Source organism: Diceros bicornis, chromosome 9 (assembly GCF_020826845.1).
Source record: "Diceros bicornis minor isolate mBicDic1 chromosome 9, mDicBic1.mat.cur, whole genome shotgun sequence".
In the NCBI taxonomy this organism is placed as follows: Eukaryota; Metazoa; Chordata; class Mammalia; order Perissodactyla; family Rhinocerotidae; genus Diceros; species Diceros bicornis.
In genome coordinates this window covers 5,704,270-5,730,019 of record NC_080748.1, presented here as the reverse complement: position 1 = coordinate 5,730,019, position 25,750 = coordinate 5,704,270, and the positions used below count along the sequence as shown (strand labels likewise).

Genomic DNA, 25,750 nt, shown 5'->3' with positions numbered 1-25,750 from the left:
CCTGCCACCCATTTGCTTGCCAGGCAAACTAAGAATCTGCTCAAGGATCACCTCTTCTGGAGCTTCTCCTGACTGCTCAGGCAAGGCTGATAAATGGCCCTTTCCCTGGATTCTTATTACACCCTATACTTATACCCATGAAGTCAATCATCACACTTTATTACTTAGGCTGTGCATTTTATTCAGTGACAGTAAACTCCTTGAGGTTAGCAACCAATAGCATCAGGTCTGACTCATGATAGACCCTCTATAAGTATTTGACAAGTGAACAACTGGAGGAAACAGAGCTCTAGGAGCTGTATTACAGATATAAGCCAAGGACTGTTCATAATGCAAGATTGGCGCAGATATATTTCACTACACGTGTCATTATTAACAGTTATGAGTAGCAACGAGTTTCGCTTGTTGGTAAAAAAAAGATTAACTTTATGATGGCTATGGTGGTAAGAGCTGTAGAGTTTCAGGGAGAAAAGTCAAATGTTTCAACAGCATTGCCTTGGCCAAGAAGTGACTGAAACAAAGCTACAATCTTTTATTTATAGCAGCTAGTGTGCTATATTAAAATGAATATGGTCTTCAGACAAATCTAGTCCTGAATTCTACCTTTACGGTTTATTAGCTGTGTGAACATGAGAATGTTGCTGACATTTCTGAGCTTGTTTCTATCCTGTATAGTAGGGGTATCTATTTCACAAGATTGTTTTAAAAATTAAATACAATTAACTGTACATTAAAACATCTCTCTCCTCATGAATTGTCTTCCATTTCTTCAGATCCAAGGTTTTATTTTAAATATCCTTTTGCTTCTCTGAGATTCAAGTTAGTTATTTTTTTAGACTCCAAAGACAAAGACAGTTTCTGACTTAGAGATCAGAGCAATAGAAGCAGTTGTATTAAGCAGGTCCCTTGCGCCCTCTTCCCTCATCTTTCTCCTAAACAGCATTAGTTGTCACCATTTCCAGGTATGAAAATAAAAGTTTAGAGATACTAAATTGCCCCTATGCACCAGAGACATTTCTGTGAGCTATAAAAAGCATTCAACAAGTATTTATATACCAACAAGAATATGACCTATTAATAAGATAGTTCAGCTTGGTTAGTCAACTATCATGTGTCAGGATCTTCGTTAGGAGCAAGGAATAAAAAAAAAATCAACATCTGCACCAAAGCTGCCATGTACTATTGGAAGATGTTAAAAATGTAAACCATGGGGCTGGCCGGGTCACACAGTGGTTAAGTTCAGCGCACTCTGCTTCAGCAGCCCAGGGTTCATGGGTTGGATCCCAGGCACCCACGTACACCACACATCAAGCCACGCTGTGGCAGCAACCCACACACAAAATAGAGGAGGACTGGCACAGATGTTAGCTCAGGGCCAACCTTCCACACCGAAAAAAAAAAAGAAAAAAAAAAGTGAACCATATAATTAATAAAACGTTATTTTTCGTTAATGAAAAGAACATTCAACGCTAGCAAATGAGATTGGCACTCATACATTAGTCTTGCCATTTTACTACCTTTGTGGAAAGCCATTTGGCAATATGCATCAGGAACTTTAAATGTTAGAGCTTTTGGCTCTAAATTCTATTTATCCATATAACCTCAATATATTTTCAAAAAGTATATGCATATAAAGACTGAAAAAATAAATGTGAACCAGGATTGCTCTGTGTAACGGGACTGAATTTTTTCTTCTACGCACTTTGAAAATTTTCTATTAAACATATGCACAGCAGTTTAGATTCCTGGATTACACAGTCATTCAAATCCAAGTTGCTCTCATTACTGGCAGTGTGATTTTGGACAAGTTCCTTAAACGTTTCCTCACACGTAAAACAGCCTCAGGTGATAGCATTATTGTATTTGGTAACATATGTAAAGTGCTTGACTATTTTTATTATATTCAGAAAAAGGTTATTTGAAAAAACAAATCTTCAACTGGTTAATTTTATGGTATGTTAATAATATCTGAATAAAGTTTTTTTTAGAAAAAACACCTTCATGTAGCAGTTCTGTCCACTTTTAGGCGAAAATCTCAGAAGAAAATGTTATTTTTAGGAGTAAGTTTAACTGGAAAAGCCCATTTTTTCCCTTACATTTAGGCAATTATTCTTGACAGAAAGTAAGCAAACGAAAGGTCCCAACCAGCATCGCATCCTGACGCCCAGAATCCAAACCATAGTTTATAGTTTTACTGCAGCTTTCACCCAAAATACACGGCACACAGCGTGCGACCGAGAAAACTGCGGGCGCCTTCCCGGCAGGGCGAAGAGCGAGAAACACAGCCTCTGCAGGCGCAGCGCGTGCTCCCGCTCCGCGCGGGCGGGCGACAGCCCGGTTCCCAGTCCAGGCTCAGGCAGGGAGGGCGGCCTGCGACGCACAGCACCGAGCGGCGGAGACTCAGGGCTAGGACCACTTCTTGGTGACACTGAGGTGGCTGAGCTGGTCTACGACACGTCTATGCAGGGGGAACCGGGACGCGCCGGCCGCCTTGATGGCCTCGAAGGCCGCCGCCCTGCGGCCCGCGGCGTGGCCGAACTCCTGCTCCGCGGTGAGGTAGGGCGTGCTCAGCCAGTAATGGTTCTCCGCCTCCGTCTCCAGGCGACGCAGCATGTTCTGCTTCGCGTGGAAAGACACGGTCCGCGGCCGCCGGTGCTTCCCGATCCACTGCCGGCCAGGAATGCGATTGCGGCGGAGGAGAGCGCTCAGGAACATGGCGCCTGCCGAAAGGGACAGACGGGGACGGGGCTGGCGACGAGCCGCGCCGCGGGGAAGAGCGGCGGGCGCGCAACACCCGCCCGCTTGCCACGCGCCATCCCGAGAAGGCGACCCCCCCCTCGCCCCCGCACGGAGGAAGCGGGAACCCCAACCAGAGTCGACAGGCGGAGAAGGGGACGCACGCGGCATCCGAATACGCCCATTAACTCACCAAGCTCGGCCCTCAGGAGACCCGCGGACCTCCGCACGCCGGCCGACAGGACCCCGGAAGTGCGCTCGCTGCGCGGAGCCTCCTGGCTTCTTCGCACGAGACTGCAGCTCTCGCGAGAGAGAGCTTGTGTAACTCCGCGGAATCAAAAACGCTTCCGGCGCCGAGAGATTCAAACGAGTGGCGGGCGGTGAATCCGAGTAGTGGAATCTTTTCGCGCCCGGCGTCCTGCTGGGCAGTCCTCACCCATGGATCTGATCCGAAGCTTCTACGGGAAGCTGCGGTCTCTGGCCATCACCCTAGACGGCGAGACGGCCTGGCTGCAGCGAGCGCTGGACGGAGAGGAAAGCGGTGAGTGAGGCAGGCGGGCGTTCGGTGGGCTTGGGGCGGTGGGATCCTCACACCTGTCTGCAGCCGTCCGGAGTGCGCGTGTCAGAGGGCAGTGACGAGTGAAAATGCACACACTTACAGGAAAAGTTATTTACTTGCAGTGGGGAGGAGTGCTTCGGAAGAGCTGTGGGGTGAGGGTGGTACACCTATCAGGATGCTCGGCCTTTGTCGTTAGCACAGCTCTGAGGGGCTGCAAGTGCCGCCTTTTCATGACTTCTTCATATGCCCCTCAAGTGCGTTGTGCCTGTTTCTAGTTCGGTGTACAACCACAGTGCGCTCCTCACATAATGAAAGTACCACGTTATTGTGTTGCGAAGAGGAACAGCGGCATTTAGGAATAAAAATCTAACAGTTGAGCTCATAATGCATACACTAATTTATGCATGATATACTTTCAAGTCATATATAATGTGTTTATCAATAAAAATATAAACAAAATTAGACAGGTTCTTTTAAAATGCAGCTATTTAGCAATGTTCTACACGTATAGTGACTTTTGTCTCACCCAGATGGTCCATAGTTGCAGTAAAAGTCTGTATTTTTCCCAATAAACCGTATCTTCAACACAAACACTAGTACTTAATTCTTGGGGTTTTGTTGTTTTTTTCTTTGTGTTTTAAATAAATGAAGCAAAATTCTCTACTGCTGAGCTTTGTATTTGGTGGGCTAGTGGTTAAGATCTGGTGCTGTCACCACCGCGGCCTGGATTCATTTCGCAGTCAGGGAACCACAGAACCTGTCGATCAGTTGTCATACTGAGGCAGCTGCGTGTTGCTGTGATGCTGAAAGCTATGCCACTGGGATTTTAAATACCAGGAGGGTCACCCTTGGTGGACAGGTTTCAGTGGAGCTTCCAGACTAGACAGACTAGGAAGAAGGACCTGGCCACCCACTTCTGTAAAATTGGCTGTGAAAACCCAGTGAATAGCAGTGGAGCATCGTCTGATACAGTGCAAGAAGGTGAGAGGAGGGCACAAAAAGATCAGGCAGGGTTCTGCTGTGCTCTACACAGGGTCACTAGGAGTTGGAATTGATCCTAAGGCACTAACAACAAAAGCTTTGTATTGTAGGTTTTTTAAAGTTATTGCAAGAGTAGTTCAGATTTAAATTTAATTATAAATGTCATAATTGTAATGTTCCTTAAAATATACTGTTTTATATTTATACCGTGTAGACACAGACTCCTTTTAATTTAATTATATTTTGAATAGTTTTCCAGCCATTTCAAAATGTTTATTCTTGTGACTGTAAAAACAGTATACGTGGGCCGGCCCCGTGGCTTAGCGGTTAAGTGCCCGCGCTCCGCTGCTGGCGGCCCGGGTTCAGATCCCTGGGCGCGCACCGACGCACCCGCTTCTCCGGCCATGCTGAGGCGGCATCCCACATACAGCAACTAGAAGGATGGGCAGCTATGACATACAACTATCTACTGGGGCTTTGGGGGAAAATAAAAAAAAAAAACAACAATATACATGCATGGCAAAAAATTTGAAATATGGAAAAGTAGAAAGAAGAAAATAGAGCCAGCCCTGATGGCCTAGGGGTTAAAACTTCGGGGCTCTCGCCGCTCTAGCAGCCAGGGTTCGTTTCCTGGTCATGGAACCACACCACTCGTCTGTCAGTTGCCATGCTGTGTCAGCAGCTCACATAGAAGAACTAGAAGGACTTACAACTAGGATATACAACCATGTGCTGGGGCTTTGGGGAGGGGAAAAAAAAAGGAAGATTGGCAACAGATGTTAGCTCAGGACAAATCTTTCCCTGCCAAAAAAGAAAGAAGGAAATAGATATGTCCTATAACTCTGCCATCAGAAGACACTGCTATTAATATTTTAGGAGCTTTTCTACCATTCTTGTTTTTAGAGTTGCTTTGTTTTTATTTGATTTTGTTTACATAGTTGAGATAATGCTGTAAGACACAAAATTGTGTTAACATTTTGGATTCTTGATATATAGCTGAATTGCTTTCCACAAAGCTTGTGCTAATGTACCTTCTTACCAATGTATCACCTGTGTACACAAATTCTGCATTTGATTTTACAAGAAAAAGATGGGATAACTTTTCAGTTCTTGGCCCATATGTATTACAGAAAATATGGAATTGTGACAATTAGAGAAAATAATCACAAAAAAATTCCACCTTTTATGATAACAGTGAGGAATCATTAAATTGGTTGACTTTTTAAAACATCTTTATTGAGATATAATTCACATAACATAAAATTCACCATTTAATGGATACAATTCAGTGGTTTTTAGTATATTCACAGAATCGTGCAACTGTCATCACAATGTTTAAATTTTCATCACCCCTAAAATAAACCCCGGTGACTGTTAACAGCCACTCCCCATAATCCCACCCCCACCTGCCGCACTAGCCTTATGCAACTACTAATTTACTTTCTGTCTCTATAGATTTGCCTATTCTAGACATTTCATACAAATGGAATCATACAATATGTGGTCTTTTGTGATTGACTTATTTCACTTAGCATAATGTTGCAGGGTTCATCCATGTCTTAGCATATATCAGTACTTCATTCCATTTTATCACTGAATAATATTCCATTGTATGGCTATATCACATTTTGTTTATCTCTTCATCAGTTGATGAACATTTGGGTTGTTTCCACTTTTTGGCTATTATGAACAATGCTGCTGTAAACATTGTATGCAATGTTGTTGTGTGAACATAATGTTTGCAGTTCTCTTGGGTATACACTTAGAAGTGGAATTGCTGGGTCATATGGTAACCCTGTGTTTAGCTTTCTGAGGACCTGCCAAATTGTTTTCCAAAGCAGATGCACCATTATACATTTCCACCAGCAGTGAATGAGGGTTGACATTTCTCCACATCATTATCAACATTTATTGTTGTCTTTTTTTGTTACAGCTATTCTAGTGTGTATAAAGTAAGATGTTATTGGGTCTGGATTTGCATTTTCCTAATGAAAATTGGTCTTTTAACAGGTAGAAGGAGATCTTCAAAGGAGGCATGTTTTAGAAAAGAGAAATAGAATCCTTTAAAAAAAACTGCTTTTACATTATATATATGACCAACTGATTAATAAGAAAGGTGACAGTGCAGTGGGTAAAGTATGTCTTTTCATAAGCCAGAAAGAGAAAGACAAACACTGTATGATCTCACTCATATGTGGAATATAAACCAAAACATGGACAGAGAAAACTGTATTGTGGTTACCAGGGGCAATGGGGGTAGGGGGTGGGCACAAGGGGTGAAGGGAGACATATATATGGTGATGGACAAACAAAAATGTACAACCAAAAATTTCACAGTTATAAACTATTAAAACATCAATTAAAAAAAAAAGAATGTCTTTTCAGTAAATGGTGCCAGGTCAGTTGGACACTCATGGAAAAAAAGAATGGATCTTGATCCTTACTGCATGCCATACACAAAAATCAATTCCAGATGGATTGTAGTTCTAAATGCAAAAAGAAAAACAATAAAGCTTTTAGAAGAAAACTTAAATGTTGTCATTGCCAAGATTTTTAAAACAGGAACCAAAAAGTGCTCACCATAAAGGAAAAAATTGCTTAGTAGGACTACATTCCCTCTTTCTCTCCTCCCTCCCCTCCTTTCCTTCCTGATCTGAGTGCTGATTATGTAGCTATGTTTACGTTGAAAGTTCATCAAGCTATATACTTATGATTTCTATACTTTTCTGGATGTATGTTATAGTTGAATAAAAGTTTTAAAGGCCTTAACCCTTTTCTTTGTGATTGACAGGATATAAATTATAAATAAATGCCTATAAGGATTTTATAATTCTAAGAAACTATACTAAATTATATTTTCTATTCTTTTTCCTCCTTTTCTTTATTGTACTTTTTCCTTTCAATATTCATATTGAAGACTTTGAAGATTATCCAATGATAATTTTACATGATCTTCATTCAGAAGCGCGGACTCTAAAGGTATTACTCCTATAATATTAATTTATCATTTTTATGTGGCAATTTTTAAAATCTAAATAGATTTAGTCAAAAGTTAGAGAAATTATAATGTACTTTTCTTTCCTCATAAAAGGATGAAGTCAGTATTCTTCTTGATAAAGCAAGTTTGGAAAGTCAAGAAAGCATTGGTTTCATAAAGGCAACAAAAGTACTGATGAAAAAAAATTCAATGGATATCACGAAAATAAGAGAGTTTTTCCAGAAGTATGGATATAATCCACGTGCCAAGAAAAATGCAGGTGTGAATAATTTGCATTTTATAGCATTTGTTTTAGTATTAAAGAAAGAAGGCAGCATGATTAAGTAAAACTACTGCAGGCTTGGCCATGGTTTCTAGTTCTGGCTCTGCCATTATGTGACCGTCATGTCATCATCATTTATTCAGCAATCACTATGTGCTGGATACAGTGCTGATCAGTGGTGCAATATAAAGACAGTCTTTGCTCTCCTTTCCAAAATGATAGCTGAGAACTAACACAATGCCAGATGAGAGAAGAGTATAAGATAAATCTATGTGACTTTAAGACAGTTGGTTTCTAGTCAGCTCTGCCGATAAAAAGCTGAGAGACCAATCTTCAGGCAAGTTATTTCATTTTTCTTTTCTCAATTTCCTCTTCTGTAGAATGAGAGATTTTTGGCTATATAAAGTGATAGTCCTTTTTAGTTTCAAAGTTCTAATGAAGGGTAGTGTATCATGGTGATTTAGAATTTAGAGCCAAACTGCCTGAGTTCAAATCTCTGATTCCACCACTTACTAGCTGTATTATCTTTAAGCAGTTACTTAACCTTGTACCTCAGGTTCTCGTTTGTAAAGTGGAGTTGTTTAATAATATCTACCTCTGAGGGTGTATAAGGATTAAATGAGATAAAATTTGCTTAGAACAGTACTTGGTATGTTAATTACCCAGTGTTAACCATTGTTATTTTTATGTCCTTACCTGTGAGTGACTAATTTCAATATGCTTTAGTGTCTTCATTTCTATTATGAGAATGATCTTTGTATATAAATAAAATATTAATTAAATTCAACAAATATGTATGGAGGATATATATGGAAGATATATTAAACAGTCCACATTGTATAATGGAAAGAATTCAGTTGACTTTGGTGTGAACAAGCCATGGATTCAGATATTGGCTCTGCCAGTTACTACATGTGTGACCATTGATAATTTCTCTAAATTGCTTTTTCCTCACTTGTGAAATGGGGATGATAATACCTCCCTATGGGGTAGGGATAATGGTAATGATTTTATTTTATTAATCTCAAGGGTGGCAGCCTTGTGATAAATGTAACAATAGGTTTTTGGTAGCTCTTGTAACATTTCTCAAAATTAACAGAAAGCACAATGCCAGAACAGAACTCAGTGAATCAGCAGCTAGCTCTTCCAAGGGCCAAAAGCCATGAAGTCAAAGTTTATAACCTTTTTTTTTTTATATTGTACATCCTCCAGATTTAAAGTGTCTTGGCTTATCAGGCACACAAAAATAGTTGGGGCCGGCCCAGTGGCAGTGATTAAGTTCGTGCACTCCAGTTTGGTGGCCCGGGGTTTGCAGGCTCCGATCCCAGGCACGGACCTACGCACCGCTTGTCAAGCCATGCTGGCAGGTGTCCCATATAAAGTAGAGGAAGATGGGCACGGTTGTTAGCCCAGAGCCAATCTTCCTCAGCAAAAAAAAAAAAAAAAAAAAAGGTAGCTAATCCTAGTTCATTTCCAGTTGCCAATCAAAACAAAAAAAATAATAATCTTTAAAAAAAAAAGTCTGCACCTCTTTGCTTCCTCCAGTCTGTTGGATCTCTTAGCTGGTCAAGTGAATGTACAGCCTCAATTTATCCCTTTTCTCTTCCTTTGGACTCAAAAGACTCTGACAGGGATCTATACCAATGTCTTGATAGACCCCATTTCAACTACAGACCTTCCTTTAAAAGATGGAGTAAACAGAAACAGAAAAGGTCCTTGTCAGATGTATAAAATACATTCCAGTTCATAACAAGAAAAGTACAAACATTTTCTTCTTAAAAAGAATGCAACAAACAGGAAATTTAAAATTTTTTTTTTTTAATTTTTTTTTTTTTTATTTATTTATTTTTCCCCTAAAGCCCCAGGCGATAGTTGTATGTCATAGTTGCACATTCTTCTAGTTGCTGTATGTGGGACGCGGCCTCAGCATGGCCGGAGAAGCAGTGCGTCTGTGCGCGCCCGGGATCCGAACCCGGGCAGCCTGCATCGGAGCGCACACACTTAACCGCTAAGCCACGGGGCCGGCCCCAAACAGGAAATTTTAGAAATTTTTTTCCTATTTCTTTCAATAAATATGTATGATTGTTACAATTAATATTTCCAATTTAGCAACCAAGTGACGTTTATTCAAAATCATCTAAAACAAATCTTTTTATTAACTCCCTCCCTCCTAATGCTTAAACAGATGGTAGTGTTTGGGATCAGAAGACGTCGGCTTCGGCCGGCCCCATGGCTTAGTGGTTAAGTGCGTGCACTCCGCTACCGGGGACCTGGGGTCGGATCCCGGGCGCGCACCGACGCACCGCTTCTCCGGCCATGCTGAGGCCGCGTCCCACATACAGCAACTAGAAGGATGTGCAGCTATGCCGTACAACTATCTACTGGGGCTTTGGGGTTAAAAAAGGAGGAGGATTGGCAATGGATGTTAGCTCAGGGCTGATCTTCCTCACAAAAAAAAAAAAAAGAAGACGACGACAACGTCGGCTCAAGTCTTGGCTCTTCAAGTTCTGTCAGCTGAGTGTTTTCCAAAATGTTAATGCCCTCATTTATAAAAATGAGGAAAAAATATTCTAAGATATTTTGTGCTTGGAACAGTTAATATGAAAATTAAATAGAGTGAAACCTAAAAATGCCTATCCCATGGAGGATTCCAAATACATTTTCGTTTCTCTTCCTTCATTTCACCCTCTCCTTTCCCTCTTCCTTCTTTCCATCACCCCTTTCCAATTACTGGTTCATACTACATTTCTTTAATACACATTTTGCATTTGTCCTTCTGCATTTTCTTATACCCCTTCCATTCTCTACCTTATTACCTTGCTATCTCACTGAAGCCCTAGCATTTGTTACATTAATCTCTGCCCAGATCCTGACCAAATCCACTTACCTTTCCAGTTATCCTTTTTGACTTGCTGTTGTCTCTCACACAAAAGCTAGTATTTCTTCCTCTTGAACCCCTTGGTGTTGTAGGTGCTATCCTGGATCTCTTAATTTCAACCTAGGTTCCACACCAAATTCATTAACCAGTGGTGTACCCAGGAAAGGGCAAAGCACTGTAGGAAAAAGTATAGTTGTTAGTAAATTGTTTAGTCTTAAATGTCTAGTGTAGTGATTAAGGGTCTGGGGTCTGGAGCCAGATATAACCTATGGAAGGTGAGAAACTACATGTCTTTCTAATGCTCTCCTATTCTTTCTCTCATCTAGGCTTTTGATACAGGTATTCCAGACTGACTCAGGATAAAAATTTATCTTTGTGTAACAGTCTTTCCTTGTTAACTTAGGCATCTGTAAGTTAAACATCTAAAATAATACTAAAAGTATACTTTGTATTAAATCTAGATCATAGTTAATTCCACACACTGTAATGTCATTAAGTGACAAAATAGTTTCATAGTAAGAATGATTAGTAAATCACATTAACTGGGGAAGAAGTAAGGAAATTGGACTTTTATTTGTAGGTATTGATCTTTCATTTTTTAATGCTTTATTTTACTTCCCCTCCTTAATGTGTCATCAGAATGGGATATGGGTAGACAAGAGGTACATGTCAGAAATTTACTAAAGGGAAAATTGAAATAAAACTTTTAGAGACTAAGGAGAGAAGACTTTTGCTGATTTGGAACATTTCAAATGGAGTTATTTTATGTGGTTTTAGGACATGAAATTTCCTGGTTTGATGTTGGAGCAGAGTATGACTTCCTTGATTTTTCTTCCCAGTGGATGAGCAAGAAGTCATTGAGTCTAAACCAGAGTCTGCTAAGCATGAAAATCTTCAAAAGCCTGATGTGAAGGATGATTTGTCTGACCCTGCTGTTCCAAGCAGTTCTGTTTCTGAGAAGTCTCCACGTAGTCCACAACTTTCAGATTTTGGACTTGAGCGGTACATGATATCCCAGGTTTTACCAAACCCTCCACAGGCAGTAAACAACCATAAGGAAGAGCCAAAAGTCGTAACTCCATCTTCCAAACAATCACTAGTTAAGGTAATAAAAACTCCAAAATGTGCACTAAAGATGGATGATTTTGAGTGTGTGACTCCTAAATTAGAACACTTCGGTATCTCTGAATATACTATGTGTTTAAATGAAGATGACACAATGGGACTTAAAAATGTGAAGAAGAATAAAAGGTAAGCAGCTTTGTTAAAAGGCACATTTTATGTAACTTTCTAAATCTTTTGCATTTATTGATTTTTTCCTAGAAGAAATATGATGTTTCAGACAATATCTTTCCTTCAAAAGGTCTTCAGATACTTCTTATTTCAAACTTCCCTGAATCACCCATTCTGTCAGTAAAGTGTGAGCTATTGGTTTCCTCAGGTTACATGCTATAGAAAGAGTGATAAGAGCCTGAAAAAAGATGGCATTTGGTGGGATAAAGAGAGAATAAAATTAAAGGAGTAAAATTAGTAAGAATTTATGACTGATTTGGTATGGAGACCTGGGAAGAGAAGCGGATCCAGGGTGAACCACAGGTTTCTGTTTTGTTACCTGGGGCGATGCTTGGGGGAAACAGCTAAAATAGGAGTGCCTGCGGCTTGGAGTAGGGTGATAGGTTTACGTGTTGATTTTGAGGTGCCTTAAGGAGCTCTTAAGCTTAGGTTTTTTAACATGAATTTGAAGCACAGTGATGAATTTCGTGCTAGACTAAAGAGATTGGGAGTGATTAGTGTGGAGATGGTAATTAAAGAGTTACATTGAAAATGAAAATACCACATTATCAAAGTAGCCAAGCAATGTCTAAAGATAAATCCATATCTTTCTGAACTGTAATTATTAAAGAAGGAAAATAAACATTCAACTCAAAGAGTCAAAAAAAAACCCCCACAATTCTGGGGAAAAGAGAAAGGAACAAACGCTAAAGATAAAATGTCCTTAAAAAAGATTTTTAGAAGAGTAGAATTGATAAATCTAATACTGATTCTTATTTAAACATAAATGCAAATGACAACATTAGGAACTAAGGGCTATATTTTTGATTTTTTAAGCTATTAGAAATACTACAGGGTATAGTATTGGGAAATTTGTAAAGTTCAGATAAATGAAATTTCTTTAAAACAATACAAAATTATCAAAGCCGACTTGAAGTAGAAAACTTGGATAGACCAAAAGTCAGAGAAGAAAACTGAAGAAGTTATCAGAGAACTAGCTCCGAAAAGTTCTGGGCACAGATGGTTTTCTAGATGAATCCTTTCATAATTTCAGAGAACGTATATGTTCCATCTTATATAAAAGGTTCTTTCTCTAAGAAGGACATATATGTTCTAGTGCAGGTGTCAACACCTCACTGGGAGACCTGCAGACTCACAAAACCTCTCTGTCTTCCATTTCCTCACTAGTAAAATGGATATACCGTACCCATCCTGCTTACCACAGAGTCAGTGGGGTATAATGGATAAAAACTTATAAACTCCCTTAAGAATGAGATACTATGAAAATAATGATCTTTAAAAAGAACTGTCGTTCTCAGGGGTCTACAAACTATGGCCACATAGTTTGCATGCCACATAGGCATCCAGCCTGCTGCCTATTTTTTATAAATAAGTTTTATTGGAACATAGACTTAAAAAAAAGTTATTTTTCTAGAACTAGAATAAGACAGAAAACTCTGCAGTGTAGTTTATGAGATTGATATACCCTTGATTCAAATACCGACAAAGCACACAAAAGGAAACTATGGCCTAATCTAATTTGTGGATACAGATGTAAAAATCCTAATTAAAATACTCACAGATTGAATTCAACGGAATATTAAAAGTATAATGGGCAACTTCCAAATGAAGCTTATCTCAGGGATGCAAAGATAGTTTAATATTTGGGAACTCATAAAATACATTATTTCTATGATTCAATAAGAAAAAAAAGTAGAATAATCTCAATAGGAATATGATAAAATTTGCCATCCATTCTTCATTTAAAATGCTTGGTCCAACTCTAAATAAAAGGATACTTCATTAACATGATAAACAATATAAATATCTAACTTAATAGTGAAGCTATCTGTCACCATTATTGAACATCATGATGCTCTGGCCAATGTAATGAGATAGGAAATAGAAATAAGAAGTATTTCTAGGCCATATTTGGTACCTGGGCAACTCAAGAAAGTCATATCTAAAACAATTAGAAATAATAAGAGTTCAAGAAAGAGGCTGATATAAGAAATGTTTTATATAGTTATAAGATAAGCATTTAAAATAATATGCTTTCCTATATTTTATTAATAACTAGTTGCTAAATATAGTGGAAAAAGTCCATTCAAATTTGCAACAAAAAAGTGAAATATTCAAGCCAGTTGTAGGTGAAAGGCCTATATGACTACAGTCTTAAAACATTTGTGGGTTATATAAAGGGAAAGTTAGTATGAAGAAAGATATTATATTCCCAAATAGAATGACTGAATATTATTAAGATGTTTAATCATATCAAATTAATGTATAGATGTCATACAATTACAACAAAGCCTCCATAGGATCCACAGGATTTTTTTTTTTAAGGTGAAGAAAGAGGGCTATTTTTTTGTGTGTGAGGAAGATCAGCCCTGAGGCTAACATCCATGCTAATTCTCCTCTTTCTTTTTCTGCTGAGGAAGACCGGCTCTGAGCTAACATCTATTGCCAATCCTCCTCCTTTTTTTTTTTTTCCCCAAAGCCCCAGTAGATAGTTGTACGGCATAGCTGCACATCCTTCTAGTTGCTGTATGTGGGACGTGGCCTCAGCATGGCTGGAGAAGTGGTGCGTCGGTGAGTGCCCGGGATCCGAACCCTGGGCCGCCAGTAGCGGAGCGCGAGCACTTAACTGCTAAGCCATGGGGCCGGCCCGAAAGAGGGATATTTGACAAAATGATTCTAAAATTTATTTGGAAGAATGAAAAGTAAGGATAGCTAAGAAAATAATGAAAAATAACAGTAATGAGGGGACTTGACCTACTAGATACTAAAATACATAAAGCTACAGTAAGTAAAACAGTATAAAACTGTCACAGGATGGACCTATAGCTGGAACAGAATAGCCCAGAAGCAGACTCTAATTTACATAAGAATTTAATATTTACTGAAGGTGGTTTTTTTTTTTTTAGTTTTTTATTTATTTTTTTTATTTTTGAAGGTGTTTTTGAAGTAAAGATTATTCAGTAAATTAGGCTAGGACAATTGGTTAACTGAACTATCTTGTAGTATTCAATGATACTCTTCAACTATATTTTAGACATCTGGGTAATTGACTAGAACACCTTTAATAAGATGATAGGATCAGGGCCGGCCCTGGGGCTTAGCAGTTAAGTGCTTGTGCTCTGCTACTGGCGGCCCAGGGTTGGGATCCCAGGCGCGCACCCGACGCACCGCTTCTCCGGCCATGCTGAGGCCACGTCCCACATACAGCAACTAGAAGGATGTGCAACTATGACATACAACTATCTACTGGGGCTTTGGGGAAGAAAAAAAAGGAGGAGGATTGGCAATAGATGTTAGCTCAGAGCAGGTCTTCTTCAGCAAAAAGAGGAGGATTAGCATGGATGTTAGCTCAGGGCTGATCTCCCTCACCAAAAAAAAAAAAAAAAAAAAGATGATAGGATCAGTCTTTTTAATGTAAAAAAAATGCCAAGTTTTTAATCTATATCTGTGTACTGCTTGTAAAATTCCACTTTATGATTTTGAAGCCATGAGCTATACAATTTCTATATTTGAACTAATGAGTTGAACTTATGACTTTCCTTTAAGTCAGAGATTTTCTTAACCCACTTCTGAGTCAAAACTATCAATACAAAATGGTTCTTAACCTTTTTTGGGCCATAGATATACATTAAAAAAAATAATTATATATATACATATATATAATTTATATATTATAATTATATAATTATTATATAATTATATAATTATATATATATTATATATATAAAATTATAATTATATATATAATTATATATATATATTATAATTTTATATATATATATATATATTTGTTCCATGGGATTTCTGTTCCATAAAACAGAACTGAATGTCCAGATTTGGTGATATATAATAAGATTAAAATTTTTCCCAGAAGTTTAATACTAACTTTTTTTTTTTACCTTATAATTTCTCTATGAATTGCACCAGTGAGGAGGCCATAGAACCAGAACCAGCGACCAATGATAATTTCTTTGCCACTCCTGGCCTCATAACCCAGCAGTTGGAAAAAAATGGTAAGTGTAAAAGTCAAGTTACTTCTCAGCTATACTCCTTCCAGACTACCTTTGTACAAAAATGGTTCTATCACCTTAGACATTCTAATAGCTTTCTGCATCTTCTCAGTTCATAATGTTGGATTATATTAAGTGCCATTCCATTCAGGTTCAACATGATTTCATACAAGAGGAAGATGTAATTTTCTGGTATGTTTTTCATACTCTTTCTGATTATAGTCAGTATTTGTCAGCTTGTTTGTTTTTAATATTTTAACTTAAAACATATAAATATATATTAATTCACCAATCTTTTGATATAGAGCCAGTAGTACCTTTTTTTTTAGTTTAGCTTAGCCTATTGATTAGAGTTCTACATTATCTTTCTTACATAAACTGCACCCAGAAGACATCAGCTACCATTTCGAATTTTGGGTTTTGTTTTTTTTTTTTTGAGGAAGATTGGCCCTGTGCTGACATCTGTTGCCAATCTTTCTCTTTTTCTTTTTTTCCCCAAAGCCCCAGTACATAGTTGTGTATCCTAGTTGTACAGTTGTAGCTCTTCTATGTGGGATGCCACCTCAGCATCGCTAGATGAGTGGTGAGTAGTTCCACGCCCAGGATCCAAACTGGGGAACCCCGGGCCACTGAAGCGGAATAGGCAAACTTAACCACTATGTCACCAGGCTGGCCCCCGTTTTTTTTTTTAAATAGTACAAGAACTTAAAGAAAATTTTCCTGTAGTATTTTCATATTCGTACCAGCAAACACAAAAACATTGGCTTTCATAAAAATATAAAATAAAAAAATCCTAGAGTTTTACACCACATGATTTCACTCATATGTGGATTATAAACCAACACACGGACAGAGAGAACTATATGGTGGTTACCAGGGGCAAGGGGGTTGGGGGGTGGGCACGAGGGGTGAAGGGAGGCATTTATATGGTGACTGACAAACAATAATGTACAACCAAAATTTCACAATATTATAAACTATTAAGACATCAATTAAAACAATTAATTTAAAAAAATCCTAGTTTTACAATTTCTTTGAATAATTATTTATAATTGGTCTATACCAAATATATTGGCAAATTTTTTAAAGTAACTTTTTCTTAAGTTTTGAACATATTTTCAGAAAAATTCTCTTATTGTACTAATTTCACTGACATTAAATTAACAAATATTGCTAGCATAAACAGGTGTGAAAAAAATACTACTGACTCATAATAAGCTTAGAGCTCAACTTATAGGAAAGAACACAATTGTATTAAAGAGTAGCCTATTTAGAAAAAAAGAGTGATTGGATCACCACCTCACACAATACTCAGAAATTAATTCCCAGTGAACTGTTAACTTTTTAGAAAATGATAAAGGAGAATACCTTTATGACTTACTTATGAAATGGAATGGATGTTTTAAAGACTAGCTTACTAACTGAAATCCTTCAGTATACCATCGGCAATATATTTTATGGAGGAATGGAAAGCTTAGGTTTATCCATTAGTAATTTGGTTAAGTGGAGGCTTATTATAAGAGATTTTACTCTATTTTAGTTTGACCCTATTTTTATGCCACAAAAGTACTATTATTACAATTTTTATAGCCTATACTTATTAAAATTTAGTAATTTGTTTACCATTTTCTGTGTTTACTGTTGCTTTTTATATCCCACTCATTCCTTCTGGGTTTAGTTTTCTTCTTGTTAAAATACATCCTTTAGTAGTCCTTTCAGAAATGTTATTTATAGTGTGTGTGAAGTAATCTCTAGTTTTGTATGTGTGAAAACATTTGTTTTCTTTTCTTTTCACACATTCTTGAATGATAATTTAGCTGGATATAGACCACTAGATTGACAGCTGTTTTTGTTCAGTATTTTAAAGAAATTATTCCATTGTGATCTGGTATCTGTTGCTGCTGATGAGCAGAGTGTTGTTGGTCTGATTAGCTTTCCTTTGTATAAAAGCTGTCTTTCTGGTGGTCTATAAGATTTTTGTCTTTGATAGTCTACATTTCTCTACAATATATATATGTATATTTGATTTTATTTATTGTGTTTAGAATTTGGTATCTTTTTTCAAACTAAGGACTCATGTCATCAATTCTGGAAAATACTCTTGACTTTATCTCTGTAGTAATATTACCTCTCCCCCAATTCCTCAGTTTTTTCCTCCTGAATTTTTTCTCCTGAATTCCTGTAAGATATATTTTAGAATGTTATCCTTCAGCCTCCTCAGTTTGTTAACTTCCCTTTGATATTTCTTTCTTTTTCTCTGTGCTACTTTGTGCTTTAGTTAGAGTTTTCTTCCACTTTCCTATTGCTCTTTTACACTGAGTCTAAATTATTATTTTAATCCATTGATTGAATTTTTACTCCAGTGACTACATTTTCTGTTTTATAAGTTTTTTCTTTCAAATGTGACTGTTCCTTTTTTTTTCCTTCTGTAATATCGTTCTCTTGCCTTATGTTTTCTGTGCCTTCATTTGTCTCTTTGAACATTTTAAACACATGTATCTGAAAGCTCTTTAAGGTATTGATTCTCTTGTTTACTGCTCTGATTCTCTTTCTTGGGGGTTTGTTTCCTCACATGCTTTTAGTTTTAACTGTGAACTCATCTTCAAATGAAGTTGTTTTCAGTGGAAGTTCTATGTGCTATGGATTGTCAAGTAGCCCCTGTGGAGCTGTTTCTTGCTTACCCCAGCCAGGGCCCCATGGGTTTACCAATTGCAGACATGCTTTTAAGTTAACTGCTTGGCTCAGGATACCAGCACTGGCACAGGGTGAACTCAGAACCCACGACTCTATACTGTATGGACTTGATATTCTGATTTTTCAGTATTTTTCCAAAGACTTTCCACCTTTAGCCTAGCTTGCTTTCATCTTGTTCTCTGGGAGCCAGTGCCAGTGGGTAGATATTGCCTAGTCCCTGGTTCACAGACCTTACTGCTCTTCCAGGCTCTCAACTTTATGAAGACCTGAGACAGAGGGTAAGGCCTACATCAGAGCCTGTGCCCCTAACTCCTATCTGTGCTGGTCTTAAAATCCCAGGTGTTTAGGCGTATACAGTTATGCACTGCATAACAACGTTTTGGTCAACGGCAGACTGCATATTTGATGGTGGTCCCATAAAATTAGTACCATAGAGCCTAGGTGTATACTAGGCTACACCATCTAGATTTGTGTAAGTACACTCTATGATGTTCACACAATGACGAAATCACCTGAGGATGCATTTTCTGAGAATGTATCCCCGTCATTAAAGAATATATGACGGTACTTCGAAATATCAGATTAAATAGATGTTAACATCTTGCTATATTTGCTTCAAATCTTTTTTTTAAATTAAAGTTATACATAAAGCTAAATTCCCAGCCCCACTCTATTATTCTCCTTACCTTCCTCCCCAAAAGTAATGATTATTCTAAAGTATAGTTGCATTGTTTTAAAATTTCATATAAGTGGCAACATCCAATTCATACTTTTGTCACTTGCCTTTTTCACTCAAAAAATTTATATTAATCCATGTAAATCCAGTTCATCCATTTTAATTGTTAAATAGTATTCCATTGTATGAATAAGCCGTATTTTATTAATTTGCTTATTAAGGGATAGTTATATTTTTATTTTTTACTATTACAGGCAGTGTTCTAATGAAATTGTCCCTTTGCACGTGTGTTTCTCACAGCTAGGAGTAGGTTTCTAGATCAAAGAGGATGCACATCTTCACTTATTCTAGAAAATGCTAAATTGCTGCCTAGGAGTGGCTGTTCTGATTTATTCTCACTGTCAGCAGTGTTTGAGTTCCTGTTTTTCCATCTTTTCCAACACTTGGTTTTTAGACTTAATAAAATTTTGTCAATCTGATCATTTTTCTAATGTTTGCTTTTCCAATTTGATATTTTTTAAAGATTGCTTTCAAGCCAGCCCTGATGGCCTAGTGGTTAAAGTTTGGCGTGCTCCGCTTCAGCGGCCTGGGTTCAGTTCCCAGTGGAACCACACCACTCATCCATCAGTAACCGTGCTGTGGTGGCGGCTCACATAGAAGAACTAGAAGGACTTACAACTCGAATATACAACTATGTACTGGGGGTTTGGGGAGGGAAAAAAAAAAAAAGAGGAAGATTGGCAACAGATGTTAGCTCAGGGCAAATCTTGCCCAGCAAAAAGATTGCTTTCATGATACTATGTGTTATAGATATCAAACGTCTGTACAGTAGTCGTCCTTATCCGTGGTTTCAGTTACCCACAGTCAATCGTGGTTCGAAAATATTAAATGAAATATTCCAGAAATAAACAATTTATGAGTTTTAAATTGCTCACCATTCTGAGTAGTGTGATGAAATCTCACACTGGCCCCCTGCGCCTGGGATGTGAATCATCCCTTTGTCCAGTGCATCCACTCTGTATATGCTGCCCACCTGTTAGTCACTTAGTAGCCGTCTCAGTTATCAGATCGACTGTCTCGGTATTGCAGTGCTTGTGTTTAAGGAACCCTTATTTTACTTAATAATGGCCCCAAAGTGCAAGAGTAGTGATGCTGGCAATTCAGATATGCCAAAGAGAAGTTGTAAATTGCTTCCTTTAAGTGAAAAGGTGCAAGTTCTTGACTTAATAAGAAAAAAATTTTATGCTGAGGACGGTAACTTTTATTATAGTAATTTGTTATAATTGTTCTATTTTATTATTAGTTATTGTTAATCTCTTACTATGCCTAATTTATAAATTAAACTTTATCATAGGTATATATATATAGGAAAAAACAGTACGTATACATATAGGGTTCGGTACTATCCACGTTTTCAGGCGTCAACTGTGGATCTTGGAACGTATCCCCTGTGGATAAGGGGGGACTACTGTATATGTGTAGTTCTGTTTCTAATTCTCTTTTTTGTTCCAATAGTCAATTTTTGCATCCCTGTCTAATGTTAACTCTGTTTTTAATTACTATAGCTTTAGAGTAAGTCCTACTATCTTGGAAGGCAAGTGACCTCCTCACCCTCTTCCTCCTCCTTTTTCTTCTTCAGAAATTTGATTTTCTCCATAAGAGTCTTACACAGTTTTTAATAGATTTATATGTGAGTGTTGTATCTTCTTTGTTGCTATTGTGAAAAATATCTTTTTTCAAAATATATTGTTAATTGTTTGTTTCTCTCACACTAGAACTATTCCTTTTTGTACATACATTGTACTTGTGCCTTGCAACCTTGCTGAACTGTTACTAGTGCTAATGATAATTAGATATGTGAATATGACAGTTTTGTTTTTTCCTGTCCAATCAAGCACACACTATAGTTATAATTTCTTAAGTTAGTAAAAATAAAAGGCACCAATTATACTGACAACTATTTATTTTCATGCCATTGTATGTGTCTTCTAGATGCCGAGTATACAAATTCTCCTTTGGCACCTACATTCTGCACTCCTGGTTTGAAAATTCCTTCTACAAAGAACAGTACAGCTTTGGTAATATTTCCATAAAAATGAAAGCTTTATTCTTTTTCCTAATAACTCAGATATACTCCTTTTCCAGACTCAAACAATCTGTTTAAAAAACTTAGACTAGTGCAGCCTTACAATATATTTTTGGAGGATAATTCAGCAGCATATATTGACAGCTTTAAAATTTTTTCATACCCTTTAACCGTGTCTCAGAATTTATTCTAAGGCACATTGGGACAAAGAAGTTATAGAGGAAGGAACAGCATTATTTATAAGAGCAAAACATGGGAAACAATCTAAATGTCAAATAAGTGAGGAGAAGCAAAATACATTAAGGTATACCCATAAGATCTGGCGTTATGTAGCTATCATATGTTTTGAAAAACAGATATGAACATATAAAAAGAAAGTTTTCAAGAAATATTCAATAATATGGAAAATGACATGTATGTGTATGTATACACACACACTCACATACACATATATTTTAAGGATACATTTATGGATGATTTTATGCTATTTTTTCCCCAACTTTTTTCCCAGTGAACAAATGTACTATAATCAAAACCTCATCCCTTTTTAAAGTCAGTATGAACACTTAAGACAACCAATACAGTAGATTGGGCTATCCAATAGAACTTTCTAGAATGATCAGAATGTTCCATCATCTGTGCTGTCCAGTATGGTAGCTACTAGTCATGTATAGCTAGCTACTGAGCACATAAAATGTGGCTAGTACATCTGAGGAACTAAATTTTAATTTTTTTTAATTTTATTAATTTAAAATTAAATTTAAATAGCCCCATATAGCTTGTAGCTACCATATTGGACAGTGTAGCAGTAGACAGACAAAATGCTGGGCTATCAATTGAAGTGTCAGGTTATCTGCCTGCCAATACTTGCCATTTACAATTTCCTGTTCATGTGGAAGGCACTCTATTGATGTGACTCCCTTTTTATGAACTCTGACCCTATGGAGATGGAGCGACTTACCCGACTGGTCAGTTTAGCGTGAATGAACCACGTGCTAAGCTTCCCTCACATCTGCTTTCTTCCTCTTAGGAGTGAGGGCGTGTGGTAACACTTCTGCTCATCCATGCTATGACTCTTATGTGGCCCAGTTTAGTGTTGCCTGAGCCTGGGTGGGTGAATCTGTCTAAATCTGGGGTTCAGTCAACAAGGCCATTTAGTTTTCATATTAAGCTCTAGCTCAGCCTTTATTAGTAATGAAGATGGTACTTTGTCTTCTGTATGCCATTGCTTTGTTTTATTGATTTTGTTTAGTACTTATTCAGGGAAGAAGGGGTCCTCTTTGGGCCTACTTAGAGACCCCAAAAGAACTAACAATTTTTATTTACTATATTATTTTATACCACCATAATTTAATGATTTATTTTTATTCAATAGGTATCCACAAATTCTCCATTATCAAAAACAAATAGTTCATCAGATGATTTGGAAATGAAAGACTGTACATCATTAGTTTTAAATTCAGATGAGTGCTTTGAGAATTTTGCAGATCCCTCTTCTCCTACAATTTCTTCTTACGAGAATCTGCTCAGAACACCTACACCTCCAGAAGTAACTACAATTCCAGAAGATATTCTCCAGGTTATTTTTCCAGGCTGGTTGTTTTTCTGATATTTTCTTTTCAAAATTAGATATTTATATTAAAGACCTGAAACTGATATAAACTGTATTATTTGTCATCGGGCTAATATGCTGGTTTGGGTATCAAGAAAATCTAAATTCTGAGCTGTTAGACCCTCCTAAGACCACCTGGCTAAGGCTCTTTTGTGCTGAGCACAAGCTAGTGATGTCATTGTACTTTTATGCCCTTGTGGGGCATTTTCTCTTTACCTTTAACTTCATGTTCTGAAATGTATTCTTATAATATTTTCTAATAGTTGTTCAACAGTGGCCATGTTGATCATTGTTTCCATTGGAGATGTTGCTGGTAAAGTCAGAAATGTCATTTATCCTCAGCACTCCAGAGTAGGGTATCATGAATAACTACATCACTGTTTCTTTTTGTGTGTGTGTGTGAGGAAGATCGGCTCTGAGCTAACATCCATGCCAATCCTCCTCTTTTTGCTGAAGAAGACTGGCCCTGAGCTAACATCCGTGCCCATCTTCCTCTACTTTATATGGGACGCCACCACAGCATGGCTTGAAAAGCGGTGCATCAGTCCGCACCCGGGATCCGAACCTGCAAACTCTCGGGCCGCCAAAGTGGAGCGCGCGCACTTAACTGCTACACCGCCGGGCCGGCTCCTACATCACTGTTTCTTGAACTTGAGACGTCTTGGTCCTCAGTTTGAGAAACATTGATTTAAATATATTAGGATATCTTGATTCTTTAGTACAACATCATTTACTACTAGTCTACTACTGATTTATAACAACTGCCAACCCTACTACCAGTCTGATTCTTTGAGCATCCCCTCCCTTTAATAGAAGTTATAGTGTTTTGCAATTATTGCTTAGGCAAATGGAATTCTTAATAACCATTCTAGAAACCTTCCTAGCTTATGGAGAGTTATGAGAAGGATAAAACTACTTGGGAAAATACCCAAATGCCATTAGAATGGACTCATCCTAAGATATTAGTAAAGTATTTGTTATCCTTCTTTCTCAGTCTTCTCTGCTTTCCTGGGCATTATAATAAATTAAGTGAGGAAGGAGTATCTTCTGTCTACTTCACTGTGGTTGATCCTTCTCGTGTTATTTCTATGTTAAAAGAGGGAAACCTTGTATTTAATGTATCACTTCTTTATGTATGAAAAAAATCATAGCTGATATTTCAGATTCTTTTTATAATCCTTATAGCTGATGATCTTTCTTTTGAGCATTTGTTTCACCTTTTTCCTATGTATGTTTTCCCTAACATTTTTGTAAAGGCTTAATTTTCTCTCAGGGATGCATTGCTGCCTATTTCCATTAGCCTTACAGTACCTTTTAGAAGACTTGAGAAATCAAGATTCCACATCCAAGTTAAATTCTAATATCTCCATCTTTTCTGTGCTGTTGAACTGTCTGTGCTGCTAAAAAATTCTGTTCCAAATAACGCATATCTTCAAATTTTCCTTGGCTTTTCTTGAACGTTTTATAACACCTTCCAAATTTATGTTATGTTGTTCATATGACCTGATAAAAAGGAATTTGCTTTGTTTTAGATTTTATCAAAATACAACTCAAACCTAGCTACTCCAGTAGCCATTAAAGCTGTGCCACCCAGCAAAGTGTTCCTGACTAAATATGAAGGACAGAACATGCAAAATGTTGGCAACAAAGAAAACTGGTGTAAGTGAGTATGTTACCCTGCTAAAGAAAGTACATGTGTTATTTGAGGAGAACATTTAAAAATTAACATTTGATTAGTAGTAAAAAATTTTTGACATTTGTCAGCTTAGGTTAACAGCCTGTTTCTCTTTTTTGATAGAGAACTTGTGATCCCTCAGACTCCCCGACACTAGCAAATTTGATGATATCATTGGGAATCTATTCCCAACTATTTTATAAGTGTAAAAATACATGGTCAGAATGTGGTGTCATTTGTTTTGTTGATGGCTATTAATTATAATTAATTGATATTTTTTATTTGTATCTTTTTGCAGAAATTCTAGTGGATCCATCCATCCATTACAGAAACTGAACAGAATGAGATGAAAGCAAAGCTGGACTTATTTTTTAATTCACATTCTCCTACATCTTTCTCCCTTTTTAAAAACCAACCCATATTAAAGATGAACATGGACACTGATGTCATAATATGCTTTTTATTAAGTTTTGATCTAATTTAACCTCAGTCTAATAGACAAGTAGTTCATTTATTCAGTTTTTAAAGATCATTACTATTTCATTGATTTTAAATTTCCCATGCCTAATCTAACAGAATGGTTTAAGTAATATTAAGAAGCAGGATAAACAGTGTTTAAAATTTAAATGTTACTCCAATAAGGCCACCTCCAGTATTCTCAGTGCTGGATGGGTATTGCTGTCTGCTGGAGCCAGGCTTTCTCCCTGATTCTAGCTCTGCCCTTCTCCTGTCTCCTCTCTTGACTGTCCCAAAGTCTTGTATACCTTTTATTTCAGCAATGCTCTTTTAAGACACTGTTGTTTACAAATGACAGCTTAAATTAATTTAGGAAAAGAGGAACTTACAGGCCTAGGTAACTGCAGTGAAGTAGGTCTCGGGTGGAATCACCGACTTACCTGCTGTCAGGATGTCTTTTTCTTCTTTCTCCTACCAGGTTTTTATTTCATGTCACTTTCATCCTTTCAAATCAGCTCTTTCCAGCACGTGGCTGCTGACCTCTCCAAGCTCCCAGTCTCAGCTTGGCCACCCAAGACAGCCTGAGCCTTACTCTCTCTGGAAGGTTCTGATGATTCTTCCTGGGCCAAGTGCCCTTCTCTGAACTGTCAGCTGTGACCACAGGAGAGGGGGCACTGAATGCCTCTAGAGCTGTCTAATAGCTCCAGACTGCCCTGTCCATCAAGCCTAAGATCCTTCCTTCCAATTTAAGTACAACTGGAAAGTAATTTTATCTAATTAAGTTCATGAAAGTACTGTTGGCAAACTTCAGATTACAGCCAATGGGGAAAATAA

General features: G+C 37.5%; 2 protein-coding genes and 1 long non-coding RNA gene across 4 annotated transcripts; 1 reads left to right on the top strand and 2 right to left on the bottom strand.

Annotated features, from left to right (window-relative positions):
- Positions 1-585: 585 nt before the first annotated feature.
- MRPL57 (mitochondrial ribosomal protein L57) lies at positions 586-3,160 on the bottom strand. Its single transcript, XM_058547840.1, has 2 exons — positions 2,930-3,160; positions 586-2,720 (listed from the first exon to the last, which is right to left on the bottom strand). Exon 2 carries the CDS (start codon positions 2,713-2,715, stop codon positions 2,407-2,409), a length of 309 nt encoding a protein of 102 aa, XP_058403823.1. The 5' UTR covers positions 2,716-2,720; positions 2,930-3,160; the 3' UTR covers positions 586-2,406.
- SKA3 (spindle and kinetochore associated complex subunit 3) lies at positions 3,090-24,904 on the top strand. 2 transcript variants are annotated; one of them, XM_058547833.1, is made up of 9 exons: positions 3,090-3,277; positions 7,194-7,255; positions 7,368-7,533; positions 11,254-11,665; positions 15,635-15,720; positions 21,080-21,165; positions 22,549-22,752; positions 24,318-24,444; positions 24,759-24,904. In XM_058547833.1, coding segments are annotated over exons 1-9 (1,248 nt in total). In that variant the 5' UTR covers positions 3,090-3,174; the 3' UTR covers positions 24,761-24,904. The 2 variants fall into 2 exon arrangements, with proteins under 2 accessions (XP_058403816.1, XP_058403815.1); XM_058547832.1 differs by having other exon boundaries at positions 24,318-24,448.
- LOC131410070 (uncharacterized) lies at positions 5,612-24,653 on the bottom strand. The gene is made up of 3 exons (XR_009221155.1): positions 24,097-24,653; positions 10,424-10,589; positions 5,612-6,762 (listed from the first exon to the last, which is right to left on the bottom strand). It is a non-coding gene; the product is annotated as an uncharacterized LOC131410070 (long non-coding RNA).
- Positions 24,905-25,750: the final 846 nt, after the last annotated feature.